Source organism: Cannabis sativa, chromosome 2 (genome assembly GCF_029168945.1).
Source record: "Cannabis sativa cultivar Pink pepper isolate KNU-18-1 chromosome 2, ASM2916894v1, whole genome shotgun sequence".
NCBI lineage: Eukaryota > Viridiplantae > Streptophyta > Magnoliopsida > Rosales > Cannabaceae > Cannabis > Cannabis sativa.
Genome location: NC_083602.1, coordinates 42,687,315 through 42,706,357, shown reverse-complemented (window position 1 = coordinate 42,706,357; position 19,043 = coordinate 42,687,315). Strand labels below are relative to the sequence as shown.

General features: G+C 35.9%; 1 protein-coding gene across 1 annotated transcript; it reads right to left on the bottom strand.

The window, feature by feature from the left end:
- Positions 1 to 681: 681 nt before the first annotated feature.
- LOC115718473 (serine carboxypeptidase-like 20) lies at positions 682 to 6,300 on the bottom strand. Its single transcript, XM_030647258.2, has 14 exons — positions 5,576 to 6,300; positions 5,326 to 5,474; positions 4,560 to 4,636; positions 4,339 to 4,461; positions 4,134 to 4,236; positions 4,015 to 4,052; positions 3,819 to 3,920; positions 3,359 to 3,442; positions 2,988 to 3,251; positions 1,860 to 1,925; positions 1,642 to 1,763; positions 1,403 to 1,516; positions 1,161 to 1,206; positions 682 to 1,028 (listed from the first exon to the last, which is right to left on the bottom strand). The coding sequence occupies exons 1-14, from the start codon at positions 5,722 to 5,724 to the stop codon at positions 945 to 947; spliced, it is 1,521 nt and encodes a 506-aa protein (XP_030503118.2). The 5' UTR covers positions 5,725 to 6,300; the 3' UTR covers positions 682 to 944.
- Between the last annotated feature and the right edge of the window lie 12,743 nt (positions 6,301 to 19,043).

Genomic DNA, 19,043 nt, shown 5'->3' with positions numbered 1-19,043 from the left:
TTTTTTGAGTGGTCAGATTCTCCATCTTCTGTTATGTCTTTCCAATACAGAAAAAAAAAAATGTTGAAGCTTTCTTCTGTGGTTTGAATTGTTTCAATGAAACATCTTTTTCTCATAGGTGCTATCCAAGTTGCCAATTGGTTATGACTTCATTGAATAAACCAACTTCAAACACTTGTAGAATGTGAAAGGTTTTTTTTTTTTTTTTTTTTTTGATTTTGTAGAATGTGAAAGGTTACTTTGAATAATTGGCTGAGAGAACCCAAGTATTGCAATCCCCACATTCTGACTTCTTTGTTCAACTCAAAGTTGCCTCCCTCCATAATATATATAAATAAAAACATATTATATTTATAACAAGGACCGAAGACGTTGAGAAAGACTATTCCTTGGTTGATGATATGCTTAAGCAAAAGGGGACAAAAAACAATATTGCTTTGGGTAATGGGGTATCTCAACTTTTGACATAATTCATCTTATTCTTATCTTACATTTCTCAAAAAGAAATGAAAATTTTAAGTATTAAGAATTAGAAAAAGTATAGAAGAGGGAAGCAGACAGGTCAATTGCTTCATGTACCTCATGGCAATGATGCAAGGAATAGATTTATGAATAAAAATCCAAATTAGTGGTTGAAGAGGGGACCTATTATTATAGAGGTAAACAGTGTTAGTGTGTATATTTGTATATAAAATAGCAAAACATTATCATTAATCCATGGGCCATGGCAGCTTAAACAAGGTCAACAAAAAATTACAACTTACAACTTTGAAGATAAAGACTCTTTCTATTTGGCCTATAAATTGAAGCACTTTATTGCATTAGTTGCCTTTAATTTCTTTCACGGGAAAAATAAGATAAATTACATAAAAAGAAAAAATGTACTTGGAAAAATAAAATAAGCTTATTCAATTCTGTCATCTTTTTTGGGACAAATAATTCTGTCATATGGGTTTCCCTTCCAGCCAACGGCTAATGAAGTCCAAAGCCTCGTGGGGCTTGTATTCAGGAACAGTATGCCCTGCACCCTGTCCCCATCAAATAAATTTCTATTAATTTCAATCCTTAGTTAGAAGGGTATTTGAGTTTTTATCATATGAATTCAGAACTTGATGAAAAAATAAAACTTGTGTAAAGCATTTTAAGGGATAAATACAAACCTTGATGGTGAGATAGGTGAGGTTGTGGTCATACCCTTGTACGTATCTGCAACCAACCAATAAGAACATTCATTTTAAAGTAGCACATAGTGTTGTCCATATTGTCTTACTATATATATAAATGCATATATGTCAATTTTATGATTGAGTGAAGGTGAGTAATAGTATAAAAGGAGTAATAAGTAAGTGGCTAGAGGAGATTGCTGAATATGAAAAGAGAAAGAAACGGAAAAAAAAGTTACCCTGCAACTTGAGAATTGGAAATCCAAGGCCTCCACTCGTCTATAATCTTATATCCAATTGATCTTGTCCATGACTGGCTTCCAGTAAATGGCACACACATATCATGGTCTCCACTGCCATCGAAAAGCACAATAGTTAAAAAAAAAAAAAAACACTAATAATATTTTCAATTTGGATAAAAAAATCTCTTCATATATATACATGGATAGACTACAAAAGGAAGCACTTATATAAGCACCTGAAAATGAGGGCTTGGTAACCTTGCATTGTGAGGTTTTTGTGGTAAGGAATCATACTTCCAGAATCATGATTATAACTTATTCTGCTTGTACATAAATCCCAAGGACCACTCACACTTTCCTAATAACATTGGCAAAATTATCAAAAAGTTAAAACTTCAAACTTACAGTATGTAAAACCAGTTACTTAAAAGTAGCAGATAAGTGAAGCTCTTACTGGTGCTGCATGTATAGCTTTCCTTACTGCTTTGTTATTCAACCATGATGTTGCAACTTCATCATCCTACAGTTCGAAAAATTGTAATAAAAATATATATTAATGTATACATTTTTAAAGGGATGATACCCTTTAAAGGCCACAACTTGTAAGTGATTTTGTTTCGTTTTTTTTTTCTGCTGACATTTCTTTGGCATGGGACAGAAAATGCATGACCTGAAACTTGGCACATCGAAACATCCAAAAACAACAGTAATAGTATTATAGAGTCATTAGTCTCTAAAGTACCACTCTTGACTAATCAAAACACAGCAATACAGAAGAAAAACAAAACTTGGACAAAGACAAAAAAGAAAGAAAAAACTACAAAATGATACATGCATTTTTGGTGGTTTGATGAGAAAATAAGAGGAGTTTGAGAATACATAAAAAAAGAAGGAAAAAAAAAACAATTTGAGCTTAGCTAATCAAGATTCAAGTGGTCATTCATGTGAAAAAGAGAGAATAGTAGAATAGTATGTAGTAATGGGTAGGGGGTTAATTCGTGTTCGTGATTCGTGTAGAAGCTTAAGTATTACAAGCAACTATCAAACCCAAACCCCATCCATTTATTAGTATCTACAAAAACTATAAAGCAAACCCAACCGTCCCGACCCGTTTATAAATGGGTTGAACCTATTGACCTGTTTAACTTATCAACTCATTAACATGTTTATAACAACAAGTTTAACATGTTTAAAATCTCGCTATGACACATTTATGAGTAATTTAACATGATTATGTCATATTTAACTAAGAATATAATTTACATGCCATAAATATAATAAATTTAAGAGTGTATACTCTTATATAAGTAATTATTGTGTCATTTTCGGGTTAAGTGTGTAAACCCGATCCGTTTAATAAACGAATTATCCGTGTCAACTCGAAAAATGATCCAAACCTATTTAAGGCAAACCCAAACTAGTTTATTTTATGCGGGTTTCGAATCGTGTTAGCGTGTTTGACCCGTTGAACTTGTACAGTAACTTTGTTTTGATAATGTACATTAAAATATGGTCTATTTTTACAGTTACTGATAGTGTTGTAAGCTAAAGTAAGTAGGTAGAAGTAAGTAAATAAACTTACAAAACAGGGAACAGTGATTCTTGAAGTAGTAGCAGAAGAGGCAGCAAGTGTATGCCACAAAGGGACAATGCCATCTCTTACTGGTGCCTCGAAAGGCCAAGCACGTCCAAATATCCTTTTTCTGACTGGGAGAGGCTTATCAGTCATTCCCAGTTGCTGGAAACTCAGTGGTAAGCTTGAGTTTCCTTTGGCCTTTTGTTTGGCAGTATCTGGACTGTGGTAACATGGCTCCAATACGTCGTATATGTTTAGTCCATCAATAGCCTATTAGTCCCTCAAATCAAAAAACAAAAAGACAACCCATTACAATGATGTACATATTAGCATCTTTTTCCTTTCATTTCATCACATATATATATGTTTGTATATACCTGGCTTACTCTCTGAAGTTTCTGGTTGCAATTGGCTTCATCATAGTTAGCATAGTAATTTCCTTTACAAGCAACTCTGGCTGCCTATTTGTCACAAGGTTTTAAAAACAGTCAATTCCAAAAATATAAACATGAGAAAGTATCTAACTTTTGAAGTGAAATACAATCAAAATTTTCAAATTTCAATTTCCCATGACACCAAAACACAGAAGATTAACAAAAAAAAATCAATAATTTCATACCTCATAGATATGAAAGCATGCAACTTTTGAAGTGAAAAATATAATTAAACCATGTGACCAAAAAAATAGAAAATAACAAATAATTTCATACCTCATAGATATGGAAACATGAAACTTTTGAAGTGCTAAAATCAGTCTAATTCCAGAAACATGTAACTTTTGATGTGAAATACAATCGAAATTTTGCCCATGTGACCAAAAAACCAAAAAAGTCATACCTCATAGATTTCATCTGAGATGAGGGCCATACCATGGGCAAATGGGACAAGAGCATTGCCATCAAAATATGGGTCAGTCACTCCATTTCCCACCATGTAACCCTACTCACAACAATTAATGAAGTAGCTCAATTTAATTAGTTCTATTTTTTTTTTCTTTAATTCGATTGATTGCCCTCAATTTATAGATATGTACCTTAAGATTGATGACAGGTTTGTCTCCATTTTTAATTCCTATACATAAGAGAAACAAACTTAAATTTAAAATCCCACAAATTACAAATTACAAACTTAAGAAATGTATTTAATTAATACCTTTTGCAATTTCAGAAGCAAGTGTGGGCACATATATTCCAGCATATGATTCTCCAGCAATGTAAAATGGGTTTGAAATGAACTCTGGGAATTGCTCAAACCACTGGTAGTAAAAATAGCATGTAAAAGTTGATTGATCTATTAAAATTATTTTTAATTACAGTTTAATTATTCTTTCTAAATTCTTAAGTAACTAATTAACTACCTTGAGGAGAAAAGTGTGTGTATCAGAAGCAGTTTGTAGATCTCCAGTTGTGTATTTGGTTGGATCTTTAGAATAAGAAAAGCCAACACCAGTTGGAGAATCCAAATATATAATATTTGAAACCTGGAATAATTAAATTGTGTGGTTTGTTTATATAAAGAATAAACTAAAATAAGAAAAATATTAATAATTTCCGTGCATATATTCTTAATAATTTTGACCTTCGACCAACTAAATGGATTTAGATGTAACTTGGGCAGGCTTCCTTTTGCCTTTCCAACTTCAAAACTGAATGGTCCTGCATTATTAATTATTGATAATGTTAATGAAATAAGATCATTAATCTCTACTCAAAATGATATTTAGGAATGAAAAATAGTAAAATAATGACAAACAAAGCATAGATTAGATGATGTGGCATGATGTGGCACACATATAAGATGAGTGCACTATTAAATAGATGAATATGAAAAGTGAAGAATCATTCCTTTTCATCGCACTTTACTTATATATAGACAATTTTATTCAAAACAAGAAAAAAATGAAAACAAAAAAACAGCCTTTGTCTAGTGCACATAAAACAAATGGAAAAGACAGGAGCTTTTCTATGAAATTAATAAAAAAATTAAACCAATTTTTTTGAAAAAAGAAGAGCCTAGCTATCTTCATGTTCTATCTATATCTAAACTAACCCCAACCCAACCCATCTAAAAAGAAACTTCTTTTCTCTTCTTTTCTTTCTTCCCTTGTTCTACTCTAATAATTGACAAACCTCATAGTAATAAAATATACCATTTTAATTAATTAATTAATTAAACAATGAAAAACGCATAAAGTAAAAAGTAGACTTTTCGAAAGTATGTCTTGTGAACAGAACAATGCAACATTGAAATAGTACAGTCATATCTGAATTTGAAACAGAAAACAGAGCTAAAAAGATTAATGGCTGAGATACCAAAGCTACAAACTGTACCAAAATGACCGTACCATGTTCATAGACAAAACCATCAAAACTAGAGCAACCAGGTCCTCCATTTAACCACAAAACGACTGCATCACTTGTTGGGTTTCTCTCAGAAGAAACAAAGTAATAGAAAATGTTTTTACCACTTGGATTCCCATCTATGTTTATGTATCTGCAAAACCCACATACCAAAACTTATCTATTTACATATATTGTTGTAAAAATGCAATCTTTTGTTGATATATATACATATACATATGTAAAGAAACTTACCCTGAGTAATGTTTTGATGGAAAAGTACCAGCAAAGCCAGGAAGTTTTGTGACAAGAGAGCCTGAAGGAGCAGCTTCAGAAGATAAAAGAATGTAATAAACATAGAATATGATGAGAAAGAAGAATTTGGTATAATAATGTTCTGCCATGGGAATAGGAAGACTGTTATAGTACAACAAGTAAAGAGGTTTGAACAGTGTATATATAGCTATATTTGGCTATTTAGCTCAAGGCTTATTGTGCTGTGTAAATATGCATATATTTGTTTTGAGAGAGAGAGAGAGAGAGAGAGAGAGAGAGAGAGAGAGAGAGAGAGAGAGAGAGAGAGAGAGAGAGTAGTGAGTGGGGAATGAAGGTGATAGACAATGAAAGGAAATAACATTATTATTGGTGTTATTTATTTATGAGAAGAGAATTAAGGGATGAGCTATGTATGTTGACAAGAAACAAAAAGTGAGAAACTAATTGAACAAGAGAATCAGAAAAAAAGTTTTCAGTTTCTCAATCTCTCAATCTCTCTCAGGTCAGAAAAGGAGGAAAACAGTTGGCATGAAAAGGTATCGAAAGAAAAAATTGGAGGGAAAAGGACTCAGCTTGAAGACAAGTGAGTAGGGAGTAGTGAGTAGTGAGATACACCAAATTTAGAAGGAGATGAATAATGAATTGTTGTGGACCATATCCTTCTCCCTTCTCATGCCAAGAAGCAACACCAAGTGCTTTGTCCAATCATGAATTTATGTACCTTAACCATATGCAATATTAAGAGAGGTTTCATATGGAATTTTATTTATTTCTATATACAGTAGAACCTCTATTTAAGAATACTCTATTCAAGAATAACCTCTAATTTGTTATAAAAAAAATTAAGTCCCAATTTAGGTCAGTTATAAATAAGAATAACCTCTAAATTGTAATTAGTTATACATTTTCTAAGTCCCGTATTAACAAAGTATACTTCTATATAAGAATAATTACATCTTAATAAAATATATACATATGTTTTGTAAATTTATTTACATAAAATTAATAATTTTATTCCAAATTGTAACATATGTATTACCATTATATTTACTCTAAAATAATTCTATTATAATATAGTATTAATAAGTATTTATTGTTATTATTGTTACATTGATATTTTTTAGTATTTTAATTTTTTTTTCTAGTATAACTCTATTTAGTTATAACCTCTCAATTAGAATATAATTTGCTTGGTCCCAAGTCTATTCTTGAATAGAGGTTCTACTGTATTTATCAATTTGTATTTCTAAAAAATATAAATATATATTTATCAAGTTAATATTAAGTGCAACAGATATATATTTAGTTTTTATCTTGATTATATTTATATTTTTTAGTTGAATAATTTTTTTTTTAATTTAATTGTAAAATAAATTTTTTTTATGAAATATCTACAATAAGTTTAAATTTGAATCATAAGTTAAAAAAATATTTTATGTTATGTAGTCATATTTAATATAAGAGAAATATAATGGAAATATGTGTAATAAATTTAAATTTAAATTATAATATTTTTTTAAAAAAAAATACTATTACATAATCACATTTAATATGACATAAAATATAATTGCGCACTTTTAAAAAAATACCGGATTGCATCCTCACTCTCTTTTCAAATAATTACAAATGAACAATTTTATTGCATAAACATAAACTAAAAAAATATTTTTGATTTGAAAAATAAAATAAGAAGTAAGTCCAAATTGTTGAGCTGGAGGTGCTATTAGGGTGGTGATTGTAATTGTTTAAGCAGAATTCTTATTTTTGAAAAATTCCTTGTCTCCGTAGAGCCATCGAAAACACAGATACAATCACAATGTAATGATACAAACTATGCTTAGTACTTGGTTTGAAAATTGATGATGATGTTACATTAATTATTTTGATTTGAACGTTTGGAAATAATTCACGTGTTTGGTTTATTATAATAGGTCTTTATGGTACTACCAAACATATGTTGAATTATATTTAGAATCATGTCATGCATGAAATGGAAAGTCTGTCTTGCTAAAAAAAAAATAGAGCAGGGGTTTCTGATTTTATTTATTAATTTGGTAATAAGTAGGGTCACAATGAAACAATAATTTGTGAAGTATATACTTAAGGGTTAATTATAGGAAAATTCTTGTATTTTAGGAAACGAGTTAGGGTTGATCGTTTTTAGCAACATGATTATAAATTGTATAGCATTATACAATATTGTATTGACTTCTAGAAACTTCAAATGTTGCAAAAGTTAACCAATAGCATAAAGAAAAGCATTTGTTATTTTTCTTTTCTTAGTGGCTATATATATTGTTATAAATTTTTAATTTACTTATTTTTTGCCTAGAGACAAAAAAAGAAACAAAGAAAAAAAAAAAAGAATGCATAATATAGAAAAGTTGGAGAATAAAACAGTGACATTAAAAGCTAAAAAAGGAAGGAAGAAAGAAAGAAAGAAAATGGTGAGCTGAGGCTGTAGAAAGTGACTAGCTAGTTAGGGGCGAAAACTCCAAAGAAGGCTGGCCATGGCCAGTGCTCAGCCGCCAATTGGGGCTAAGAAAATTAAGTTACTTTTAGTGATGAAAACATATTTAATTAAAAATTGGATTTTGTGGAGTTGTTAGTTGCGGGATCTGTTGACGAGAAAAAAGTCTTCTCCACCTAACCAAGAGACTATACTCAAACAAATGAGTTTTTTTTCCCTAGAAAACTCAACAAATAAGTCATATTATTTCATAACATTTGAGGAGGTGAGGAACAATGCCTACCAAAATATGTAGCATAAAGAAATATACATAAAAAATACAAAGTCAACTTTTATTATCAAGTAATGGATAAAAATAAAGCATGTGTGTGTTTCTAAAAAAATAAATAAAGCATGTGTGACCATCTCTTTTCCTCTCTACGGCGAAGAAGAAAAGAACGGTTCGAAACGCAAGCTCCAACAATGCAGTGGTGGTGGAAGATCTCCCTTCCATCCAAGATGAGGGTTCTGAGTTTCCTATAGAAGAGTTTCACGATCCCTATGAAGATTTGGAGATTGAACAAGGTTCAACAAGGCATTGCGTCGAAGATTTTGGGAATAGACACTCACCTAAATCGGTGAGTTGGGCTGAGGAAGTGGAGAAAATGAATTTCCAATCCAATGCTAAGGATGTTTGGAGCAAATTCAAGTCTAATTAGGTATTGGCTCCTTCTACTTGATTGAAATGTATAGAACCATTAAAAATTGGGGAAAAAATTATTGCTAGGTTGGATTTGGAAGAAGTGGAATTAGAAGCTTCAATTTGAAAGAATATTATATATAGTGTTGGGTGCTAATCCCCCCTTTAGGGTGTTTGAAGGGTTTATTAAGAGGGTTTGGAGTAATCTGGGTACTCATAAGATAGTGACGATGCATTCTGGATTTACATTGGTAAATTTTAGAGATGAAGCTACAAGAGATTTGATTTTGGAGACTAGTGTCATTCATTTTGATAAGAAACCAGTGGTTCTACGGCCATGGACTACAGATTTAGACTCGGTTTGTATGGTGAAATCATTCCAAACTGGATCTAGTTGAATGGTCTAGGATTGCAGTATTGGGGGAAGAACAATCTTAGTGCTCTTGTGAGTATAATCGGCAAGCCTATTGTTATCCCAAATTTTGTCTTCGTGACGTGGGATGTCCATGTAAGCCAAGACAGAGTACATGTGGAACACAGCCTTGCTAATAGGACAAGGTCTCCATGCAAGGTATGGAAAAACTGTCAAGCAGCAACTGAAAGGAGTGAAGCAAGCCTTCAATGAGCTATACCAACATGTCTTGCCGGCCAAGAGAAGCCTATAGGTCGACCAAGGTGAGCTTGTATGGCTTGCCAGGATTTGGGCACAAGCTGGCCGGCCAAAATGTGATTTTCAGACCAAGGGAGCTTCCGTTCGACCAAGGGAACCTAACCTCTACAAGAGAAAGGTGTACAAAGCTGGCCTCCACTTGCCAAAGGCTGGCCTCCACCTCCAAAGGCTAGCCTCCTCATGGTAAGGCTGACAGGAACATGACATGACCTGCCAGATCCTGGCAAGAGCATGGCCGACCAGACCTCAACCTGCAGAACCTGTATGGCCGGCCAACCTCATCCTGTAGGTGCATGGCTGGCCAGCCTCTCCCTGACAAGGCATTGATACGCATCCTTCACCTGTGAACAATAAGCCAAGCTACGAATTGGGCCTTGACAACCCACTAAGATGCTACGAAAATATCTACTTTCAAGGGGCAATTGGGTCATTTGTATTCATTAATTTAACATGTAAATCTAAGATTTTATCTACTAATAGGATTTATGCTCTCCTATATAAAGGGCCTTAACTCAACCTTAGAGACCTAAGTCACTCTAAGTCTCACTGAAGCCTCTAAGTATGAAACCCTAGTCTCTCTCCCTCTCTCTCTCTTGTACACGCCCAAGTGGCTCTCTATTCTTCTCTTTTTCTCACATGCCTCCAAGGCTTCATCTCTCTCCGATTAGAGATCTTCCTACTAATTCATACTTTGTAACCTTAAAGAGAGCTATATCAGATCCCACCTATAGTGATCTGAATAGTATTATCTCTCGGTATCAATATAACTAAAAGGGGAGTAGGTCATTACCCGCTAACTAAGGGGGCCGAACCTCTATAAAAATCCTTGTGTTCTTTTACTTTCTACTTCTAATTGTGTAACACATGGAAAGAATCAGTTTAATACGACTCCGCTGTCAGTTGGCCACTTTTTGAGGTCAACAGTTTGGTGCTTTCATTGAGAGCGAGTTGAAATCATATCTGATCAAAGGCCATGGATAACACAAGGAGAACTGTGGCTGCACCATCTACATTATTAGGTCTTCCTCAAGATCCTCTGACTGTAGATCCTGATGTCCATGATCCAGCAACGATTGGAATTCCCATGAACACTACGGATGTGGTCAATCCTGCCATCTCAGCAGGCATCACAAATCTGGCCACTACAGCTGGTCAGGATGGCATAAACATCCCAGTGGATCTGAACAATCGGTCCCGGCCTCCAAGGGAGGACCCTCCACAGGCGCCTCCCATAGAAGGAAGGACCCTTAGGGAGCAACCCCCAAGAACAACAACCAGATCTCGTCCCTGATACTATGCAGGAGAGACATGACCAGGAATTGGCGAGCCCCATGTGAACTGGGGAGAAGATCTCGAGTTAGCCAGATTGAGAGAGGTTGTCTATTAGGCCAGACTTACTGAAGAACCACACACTGAGGATTACGATGTATTCCCTCAACAGAGACGCAAATTCCTGAGAGGGATGGATAACCAGGAGTACATCCTTCGATCTCACCAGGTAGAGCTGGATCACCACAACAGAGAGGTCAACGACCTAATAAGGAGGTTCAATCATAGAACAAATGGAAGAGGCCAGGATCTCATCAGAGATCCACTCTAAGGAAGACTAGTTGATAGATCAGGGAGGGTCTATCGACAAGCTGACCAACGAGATGCTTTAGGAACCAGGATAGATCTTCCCTTGTTAGAGGGAGGACATACCTCTCCACAAAAGGTCTAATGACGAGAACAACCAAATTCTAGCAGCCATTGGCCTATGGGGCCGGCTAGGAATTTTTGGCACTACAATGCCCACAATTGTCATACTCATGGCCCACTAGCACCCTTGAAGTGCACCTCTAGCCAGCCAACAAGGTGAATTCATGTCTCAGGACATTCGGGAGCAAGTCACTAAAAGGCTAATCTTTAGCCGGTGAGGATTGGCAACGGGTGGAAACACCCAAGACAACAACAACTCGAGAAGTGAATACAATCACTTCAACTAGTTAGATCCACCAAACTTTAGCAATTGGTGGGATCTACCCCATGTCAACGCACAAGCTCCACCAACCAACCAAGGAGGAGTGGACGGCCAGGCCCTACCTAGCACAAGGCTGGCCGACCATGATCAATTGCCAGGTATAGGGCTGGTCGGCTTCACACATACCCTCTCCCAGAGTAGGGACGACCAGACTCTAGCCAATTCAGGACTACAACTCATTAAAGGAGGGCCAATCAACTAGGCCCTACAGCAACAGGTCCTTCTGTGCGAGAAAAGTTGGATCAAATACGAGACATGCTAAAGGGTTTGAATGACCCAAAACCATAAGAATTTGAGCTAGACAGGTCAAGGGGCTCACCTTTCTCGACATACATCAGTGCCTTGCCCTTGGCCAAATTCAAGATGCCGACTTAGAAAATGTACACGAGGAAAGAAGATCCCCTAGTAGACCTGAAGTACTTTGAGATCCAAATTAATAGATCTTCAACAAGTATCTGGAGATGTACGATATCGAAAATTTTCGGCAACTCTAGCTGAAATAGCCCAAAATTGTATTTCAACCTGGCCCCAAGAAGATTTAATTCTTGGGAAGAATTCTTCTAAGAGTTCTATATTCAGTTCTCTGCTTCAAGACAAATACCTTCACAATTGGAGGATCTTGTCAAAAAAAAGCAAAGATAAGATAAACTTCTGAAGGACTACATTCAATAGTTCATGGGCAAGGCCACCAAGGTTAAAGGCCTGACAGAAAAAGGCCGATATACAGCCATACCGAGAGGCATACTACTGTTGAGTGACTTCTAGAAAGATATCAGAAAGATCTCAATGAGAAACATGAAGGAGTTCCTTGAGCGAGCTGATGGCTTCATAAAGTTAGAAGATGCTGTCTGGGAAGCCCAAACAAGAGGGCAAATTAGAGTCAAACAGGCACAGGGCTTCATAGTGCCCCAAGCATTATCTGACATACTGACCAGCACAAATAATCTCTGCCAATTCTCTAACAATGAGAATGGTGGAGGCAAGCGCAACAATGATGGCTCTGACCAACATAATGGTAAAGAGGGAAGTTCAATGATTCCCTTACGCCATGAAGTCTAAGGGAGAAGGAGGAGCAGTGTGCATGCTTCACTCTCCTTCTAAAACTCCCAAAGCAATGCATGCCAATCGACCACTATGATTGGTGTTACCAAAACCTATAGCACCTTGCCAACCACTCAAATGGAACACCAAAACTCAGCCAATACAAGGCCACCTGTCAACTAAGCATGGCCAATAAAGGCTAAGCTCTTGCAAAATTCATGGCTAAACTTAGAAGAATATCTCCCCAAATCTCTCAATATTTGAGAGAAAAGAAGGAGCCAGAGAAGAAGCGAGAGCAAGAGCAGAATTGCTAAACCTAGGAGGTGCATTGACCAGTTGCCCAATGCAGGCGTGGCCCTCAGGATACCTGGGGGAATGACTGTACGAGGCAACAAAGGTTAGTTTCAAATCTTCTAATAATGAGGCTGAACATGAAGCTCTAAATTCTGGCCTCAGGCTACCACACGAAGCGCGGGCTGAATATCTAAACATACACCACGACTCTCAACTAGTCGTAGGTCATATCCTAGGTAAATATACAACTCAATACAAGAGGATGACGACCTATTTAAGCTAATTTTAAGACTTGATAAGTCAACTCAAAGACTATAAGGTATGTCCACAAAGACAACACAACAACTGACGCACTCACTCGACTAGCCAGCTGTGCCTTGACAACCAAGGAAAACTTGGTACATGCTCAGTTCTTCAAAGAACTAAGCCTCCCTATTTCAAAAGAAATAGACTTGTAGGACAGCCAACATGGGTACACCTATGACAACATACGTCTAAACAAAAACTTTGCCAGAAAGTAGGGATTAGGGGGATGGCTGCATGGTGTCCAATTTTGCACAACATAATGCACGGACCAGTACCACCTCCAAGAAGTGTTACCAAGAAAGAAGTTGAATAGCTATTGATAGGAGTGCACAAAGGCTTTACGACAATCATGCCATGGGGCAAAGGCAACCGAGTGCAGAAGGGACCAAACTGTAGCATCGATTGGGCCTCTAGAGGGCTGGCCAACCATGACCACAGCAGGCAGGCTAGCCATAGAATTAACAATCTGGCCAATCGCTACCTCCACAGGCTGGCCGACCATAGCTTCCTTCAACCAGCCAGGCAATGCTCCCTCAATATGGCTGGCCACCTAGTCTATACCCTGGCTGGCCCGATCTGCCAATAGTCTGCTCTCATACTTCTTGTGTATGGTGATAAAGAGGTAAACTACATCCTACTAGTAGGATCCCTTGATAACGTGAAAGAAGAGAAGACCAGGCCAACTCAAAGTAGAATGGCTGCCCACAAAGAGTTATCAGGCCCTTCAACAAACAGATTGAGGAAAGAAGTTCTTCGTAAGAGACTTACTCCCTGAAGAATATTCCTTGACAAAAAAGATCTTACAGCAAGCGTGTTTGGACAAAACTGAAAAGGTTCGCACCATGTTATAAAATAACAATAAAGGTGCATACAACTTTGGTGAGTACAATGAGAACTTGGAGTTGGTACTTCTACCGAAACACTGAAATAGAGAACATCTCGGTAAGTAATCTCACTATCCAACTTGTCAAATAGTTCCTCTAACGTTTCACCGTGCAGGGACCTATAAAAGAGCTAGTATCCATTGCTTTTCAACATGGCCTCCCATCACCTTTTAGTGATGGCCGTTGCGAGGTAAGCCACATAGGGGTAGCCACTATGTGATATTACAAAAGTGGACACTAAGCTGCAAGATTTTGTTACACGTAAGACCAACTGTATCTAAACTACTTAGTAAGAAAGATAACTTCTTAAAGTTATTCATTTCCAGTTTTGCATGCGTACACCCAGTAGCACCCCAAGAAAATTCACAAGAAACGTCTATAAAACTTGGTGAATTGTAAGTGACCAAGAGACTGTAAGTCTGGGTGCTCACTTGGGGGGCAATTACATTGTACAAAGCATAAAACTAGCATGTAGAACTTATACAGAGAAATTTTAAGGCTTAGAATAAGCTACTAAACCTGCCTCTAAGTCAAGTGCATGCATACTTTGGCTTGACATAAAGAAAAGTAAAGCCGTATACTTACATGTCAAGGCCATAAAAAGATAGCCAGGACGATCATATGTCCATGATAAAAGGCTTTAAGGCTAAATAATAGTAGTGTTCGAAAACAGAGGGTCGATAGGCCAAAGGCAAGAATATGAATGCTATAAGGCCGAATATGAAATTGGTTCACATGCATAGGGCCAAGGCCTTGCAAGAACCGTATAGCCAAAAAAGTACCAGATATAGTTCATATAGGAACCACACACCAGGATAAGGCTAAGGTAGAGTTCTTGGTAGGTTTCAAGCAAAAAGGGAAAGTTCCTTGCAGGTTCCAAGCCATAGAAAAAATTTTGGATAGCCGTACTCAAGGGTGCTTGCCAGATAATGTTATTGTACAAGGCTGGGTAATAGCGAAGTACAAGTATCAAGTGTAACAACTTGGACAAATGTTGAGTCTTAAGTTGAGTATTTGACAATAATATAGACTCACCATTAAATTTCATACAGAGTTTCTAAGGGAACCACGTATGAGACTAAAGTTGTATATGCCTACAATGCTGTAAAAAGATTGTTGCCAAAGCCAAATTGGACAGAAAGTTGGCCACCCGCTTGGAATCAAGGCCTGGGCCAGCCAGGGTTCCCAAGCCTTCAAAGGGTCGACCAAGGTCCCATGACTTAGCCAAGAACTGGCTAGGGTCACCAAACCCAGGCATGAACATGCTAGCTTTATAGGGTGAAACCTTAGAGCTGGCCAAGTCCCATGATTAAATCCTAGGGCTGGCCAGGTCTCAAGACAGACTTCCCAGGCCGGCCAAGGATCGTTTTGATTCTAAATGTGTGTTTTTCTTTCAAAACTCAAATATGTGCCTCAAATTCTTTATGGCTCAAAGAGTCAAGAATCCCAACAAAGGCCAAAATCAAATTTGTTCCATCAAAAAGTCACACATTATACATTCCAAAAATGTCATGTGGATCAAAATACCAAAAAGATTAAAAGCGAACATGAGAATCATAAAGTTTCCAACAACTTGAAACTTGTCAATGGTAGGTACAAAGGAGAGATATCCAAGAAGAGAAGATGAGACGTATATATAGAGAGAGAAAAGATCAAAGATCTAAAATCAAACCATGCAAAAAGCCAACACTTGGCTAGACAAGGCTACTCAACGAAGACTACTTCAAACAAGACAAGAGCTAGAAAGTCCCTATCCGACAAGATGTTTGAATAAGGACTTGAAGGGAAAATGTTATCCCAAATTTTGTCCACCTGAGGTGGCATGTCCACGTAAGTCAAGATAGAGTACATGTGGAACACAACCTTACCAATAGCAAGATAAGGTCTCCATGTAAGGTATGATAAAATCGTAAAGCAGCAACCGAAAGGAGTGAAGCAAGCCGTCAAAGAGCTATACCAACATGTCTGGCCATCCAAGAGAATCCTATAGGACGACTAGGGTGAGCTTGCATGGCTGGCTAGGATTTGGGCACAAGCTGGCTGACCAAAAGGTGACTTTCAGACCAAGGGAGCTTCCATTCGACCAAGGGAACCTGACCTCTACAAGGAAAAGGTGTACAAAGCTGACTTCCATTTGCCAAAGGCTGGCCTCCACCTCCAAAGGCTGACCTTATCTTGGTAAGGCTAACAGGAACATGACCCACATGATTCTGGTAGGCATATGACCTGCTAGATTCTGGCAAGAGCATGGCCGGTAAGACCTCAACCTGTAGAACCTGTATAGCCAGCCAGCCTCATGCTGTAGGTGCATGGTTGGCCAGCTTCTCCGTGGCAGGACATTGATGCCCAGTCTTCACCCGTGAACAGCAAGCCAAGCTATGAATTAGGCCTTGACAGCCCATTAACATGCGACGAAAATATCTACTTTTGAGGAAATATTGGGTTATTTGTATTATTAATTTAATATGTAAATATCTAAGATTTTATTTGCTAATTAGGGTTTATGCTCTCCTATATAAAGGGCATTAACTCAACCCTAGAACCTAATGTTGGAATTATTTTACCAGGATCTAGATTTACTAACAAATATGTTGTTAACATCCTAAATATGAACTTCTAAAATGATATGAAATAAACACATATAAAGTATAAGAAACCTTACAGTGGTTTCAGCGGAATATAATGTCTCCTTACAATCTGATCTCTAACCCTTGTATCCTTTCTGTAGCAGAGTATCACCAAGATCTGAGTCCGAATCTCCTTCTCTTGAAATTGGATTCTTCACAGCCTTACACACTATGATTGAGTACTACTTGATGTGTGTGGGCTCTCACTCTTTCACTATAGGCTCGGTTTAGAAGAGAGGAAGAGAGAGAGAGTGTGTGTGGTTTCGGCTAGGTTAGGAAGAAAGGCTAAAATTTTATCTGAAGGAATGAGATGCATCATCTTTTCCCTCAAGCCATCACTACCTATTTATAGGAAACCACCTAGGGTTAGGTTAGATTTAATTAGCATTAAAGTAATGAAAATATAAATAGTAAATTGCTATTAGAGTGGTCGGCCATGGGTTGGATATTGGGCCCCACTTTGCAATTTTACCATTTTCTCATTTTTCCATCTTATTTTCTCAAAAACGCCAATTTTTTAATTTAACCACTTAAATGCCAAATCTAATTATTTAATAACTAAAAAAATAATTATTAAATAAAACTGTCATTTAATATATTTATTAATTAGACTTAGCAAAGTCTCTTAATTAACAAATTAACCCTAGAATCTCTTTCTTCACAATTAAGCCCTTGCTTAGTGAAAATTCATAAACTAGACATAGTCTAATTTTAGAATTATAATTGATTAAATAAACTCAATTAACTGAGTCTTACAAGCAGTATTGTCTCAACTAGTATGGGGACCATGAGCCTATATATCTGAGCTTCCAATAAGCAGCTCTAGAATTTACCAAGTAAATTCACTAACTTATTAATTCCTTGTTGCATCCACCATATAACTTGGAATTGCACTCTCAGTTATATAGAATGCTCTATATGTTCCACGATATAGATACGCTATCAGTAATCCATTGTTATAATCCCAATAGTCAATGATCCTCTATAGATGATTTACATTGTATAGGGGTTAATTTACCGTTACACCCTTCAATGTATTTTATCCTTAAAACACTTAGCCACCTATAAATGATATTTCAGTGAACTAAACATAATCACTGAATTGAGTACTCAACCATTTATCTCTGTTTAGCCAAGCTCGAAGAAAATCATCATTTCACTTCTATGCCCTGATAGAAGCTATAGATTACATATCTATGTTTAGCGCTCCCACTCAATTGCACTACCATATTCCCAAAATGTACGTATCACCCTGACCAAAAAGTAGGCTTAACTAACAAATCAAAGAACATGTGTAATACTCTTGAGATTGAACCTAACCATGTCAGGATTAAGATCATTTGATCTAGGATCAACTAGGTGATATTGAATTGGATAGATATTACGGTAAGTTTAACATATCTGACTCAAAGTTAAATATCGGTCCTTTCCGATGCATACTCCATGCATCCAACCCAAGCCTTACTTTAACCAATGCCCTAGAAAGGACATAGCACTTATCCAAGGTGCAAGTAAACTATGTTGTAGATTATCATTTCAGTTAAAACCAGTGTACTGATAAATCTAGGAATATATGTTTAATCACACAATATTGATTACTTTCCATTGAGTTGACGACACAATAAACAAGAGCACAAATGTGATAAGGATTTGGATGAATTTATAAATCAAATAAACAAAAAAATGATAATGTGAACCAAATGACACATTAAATAAGTGATGAAAATACTTCAATCTCTTTATTGATATTTAAACGATAGAGATTACATTGAAATAGAGTTTTATTTAGGGCATAAAACCCAACAGTTAAGGTCTGTTATTTAATATTTTTTTGAATTATTTTTTTTTAATAAATTGATCTTATTTAAATTTAAAATAAGATTAGTTTAATCATGATATTTTGAATAGAAATAGGATATTATGCTAACTTTTAAATTTTGTTATTTTTTTATTTAAATTAAATTATAAAATCAGAAAAATGATATTGAATTATCATTTTATTTTATTGAATATTTAATAGTTTAAAATAACATGAAATTTGAAAGGTAGTTAGCATTTTTTTTTAAAAAGATTCTTAGGTTAGTTGAAACCTAATTTTTCAAAATTATAGGTTTAATTTTACTTTTTTATTTATTTATTTATTTTTTATTTTTTTTAGATAAAATAAAATTAAATAAACCCTATATCCAACTATCCAACTTGTTGCAGGTGTATGCATTTTATATTGTTTGATTCTCAAAACAAGTTTTATAAAACCTATTATTGCTTAATCTAAATTGCCATGGTTAACTTGTTGACAGATCCAATGATCTGATTTTAACCCATGGTTCAATTGTCAATAGGTCAAGCCAATAATTTGTAACAGGTAAATTTTACATTCTTCTTTCATCTGTGTATGACCTAGTAACATGATAGGGTCCATCCAAATCTGTGTGCCTGTGTGAGCCTATATGTTT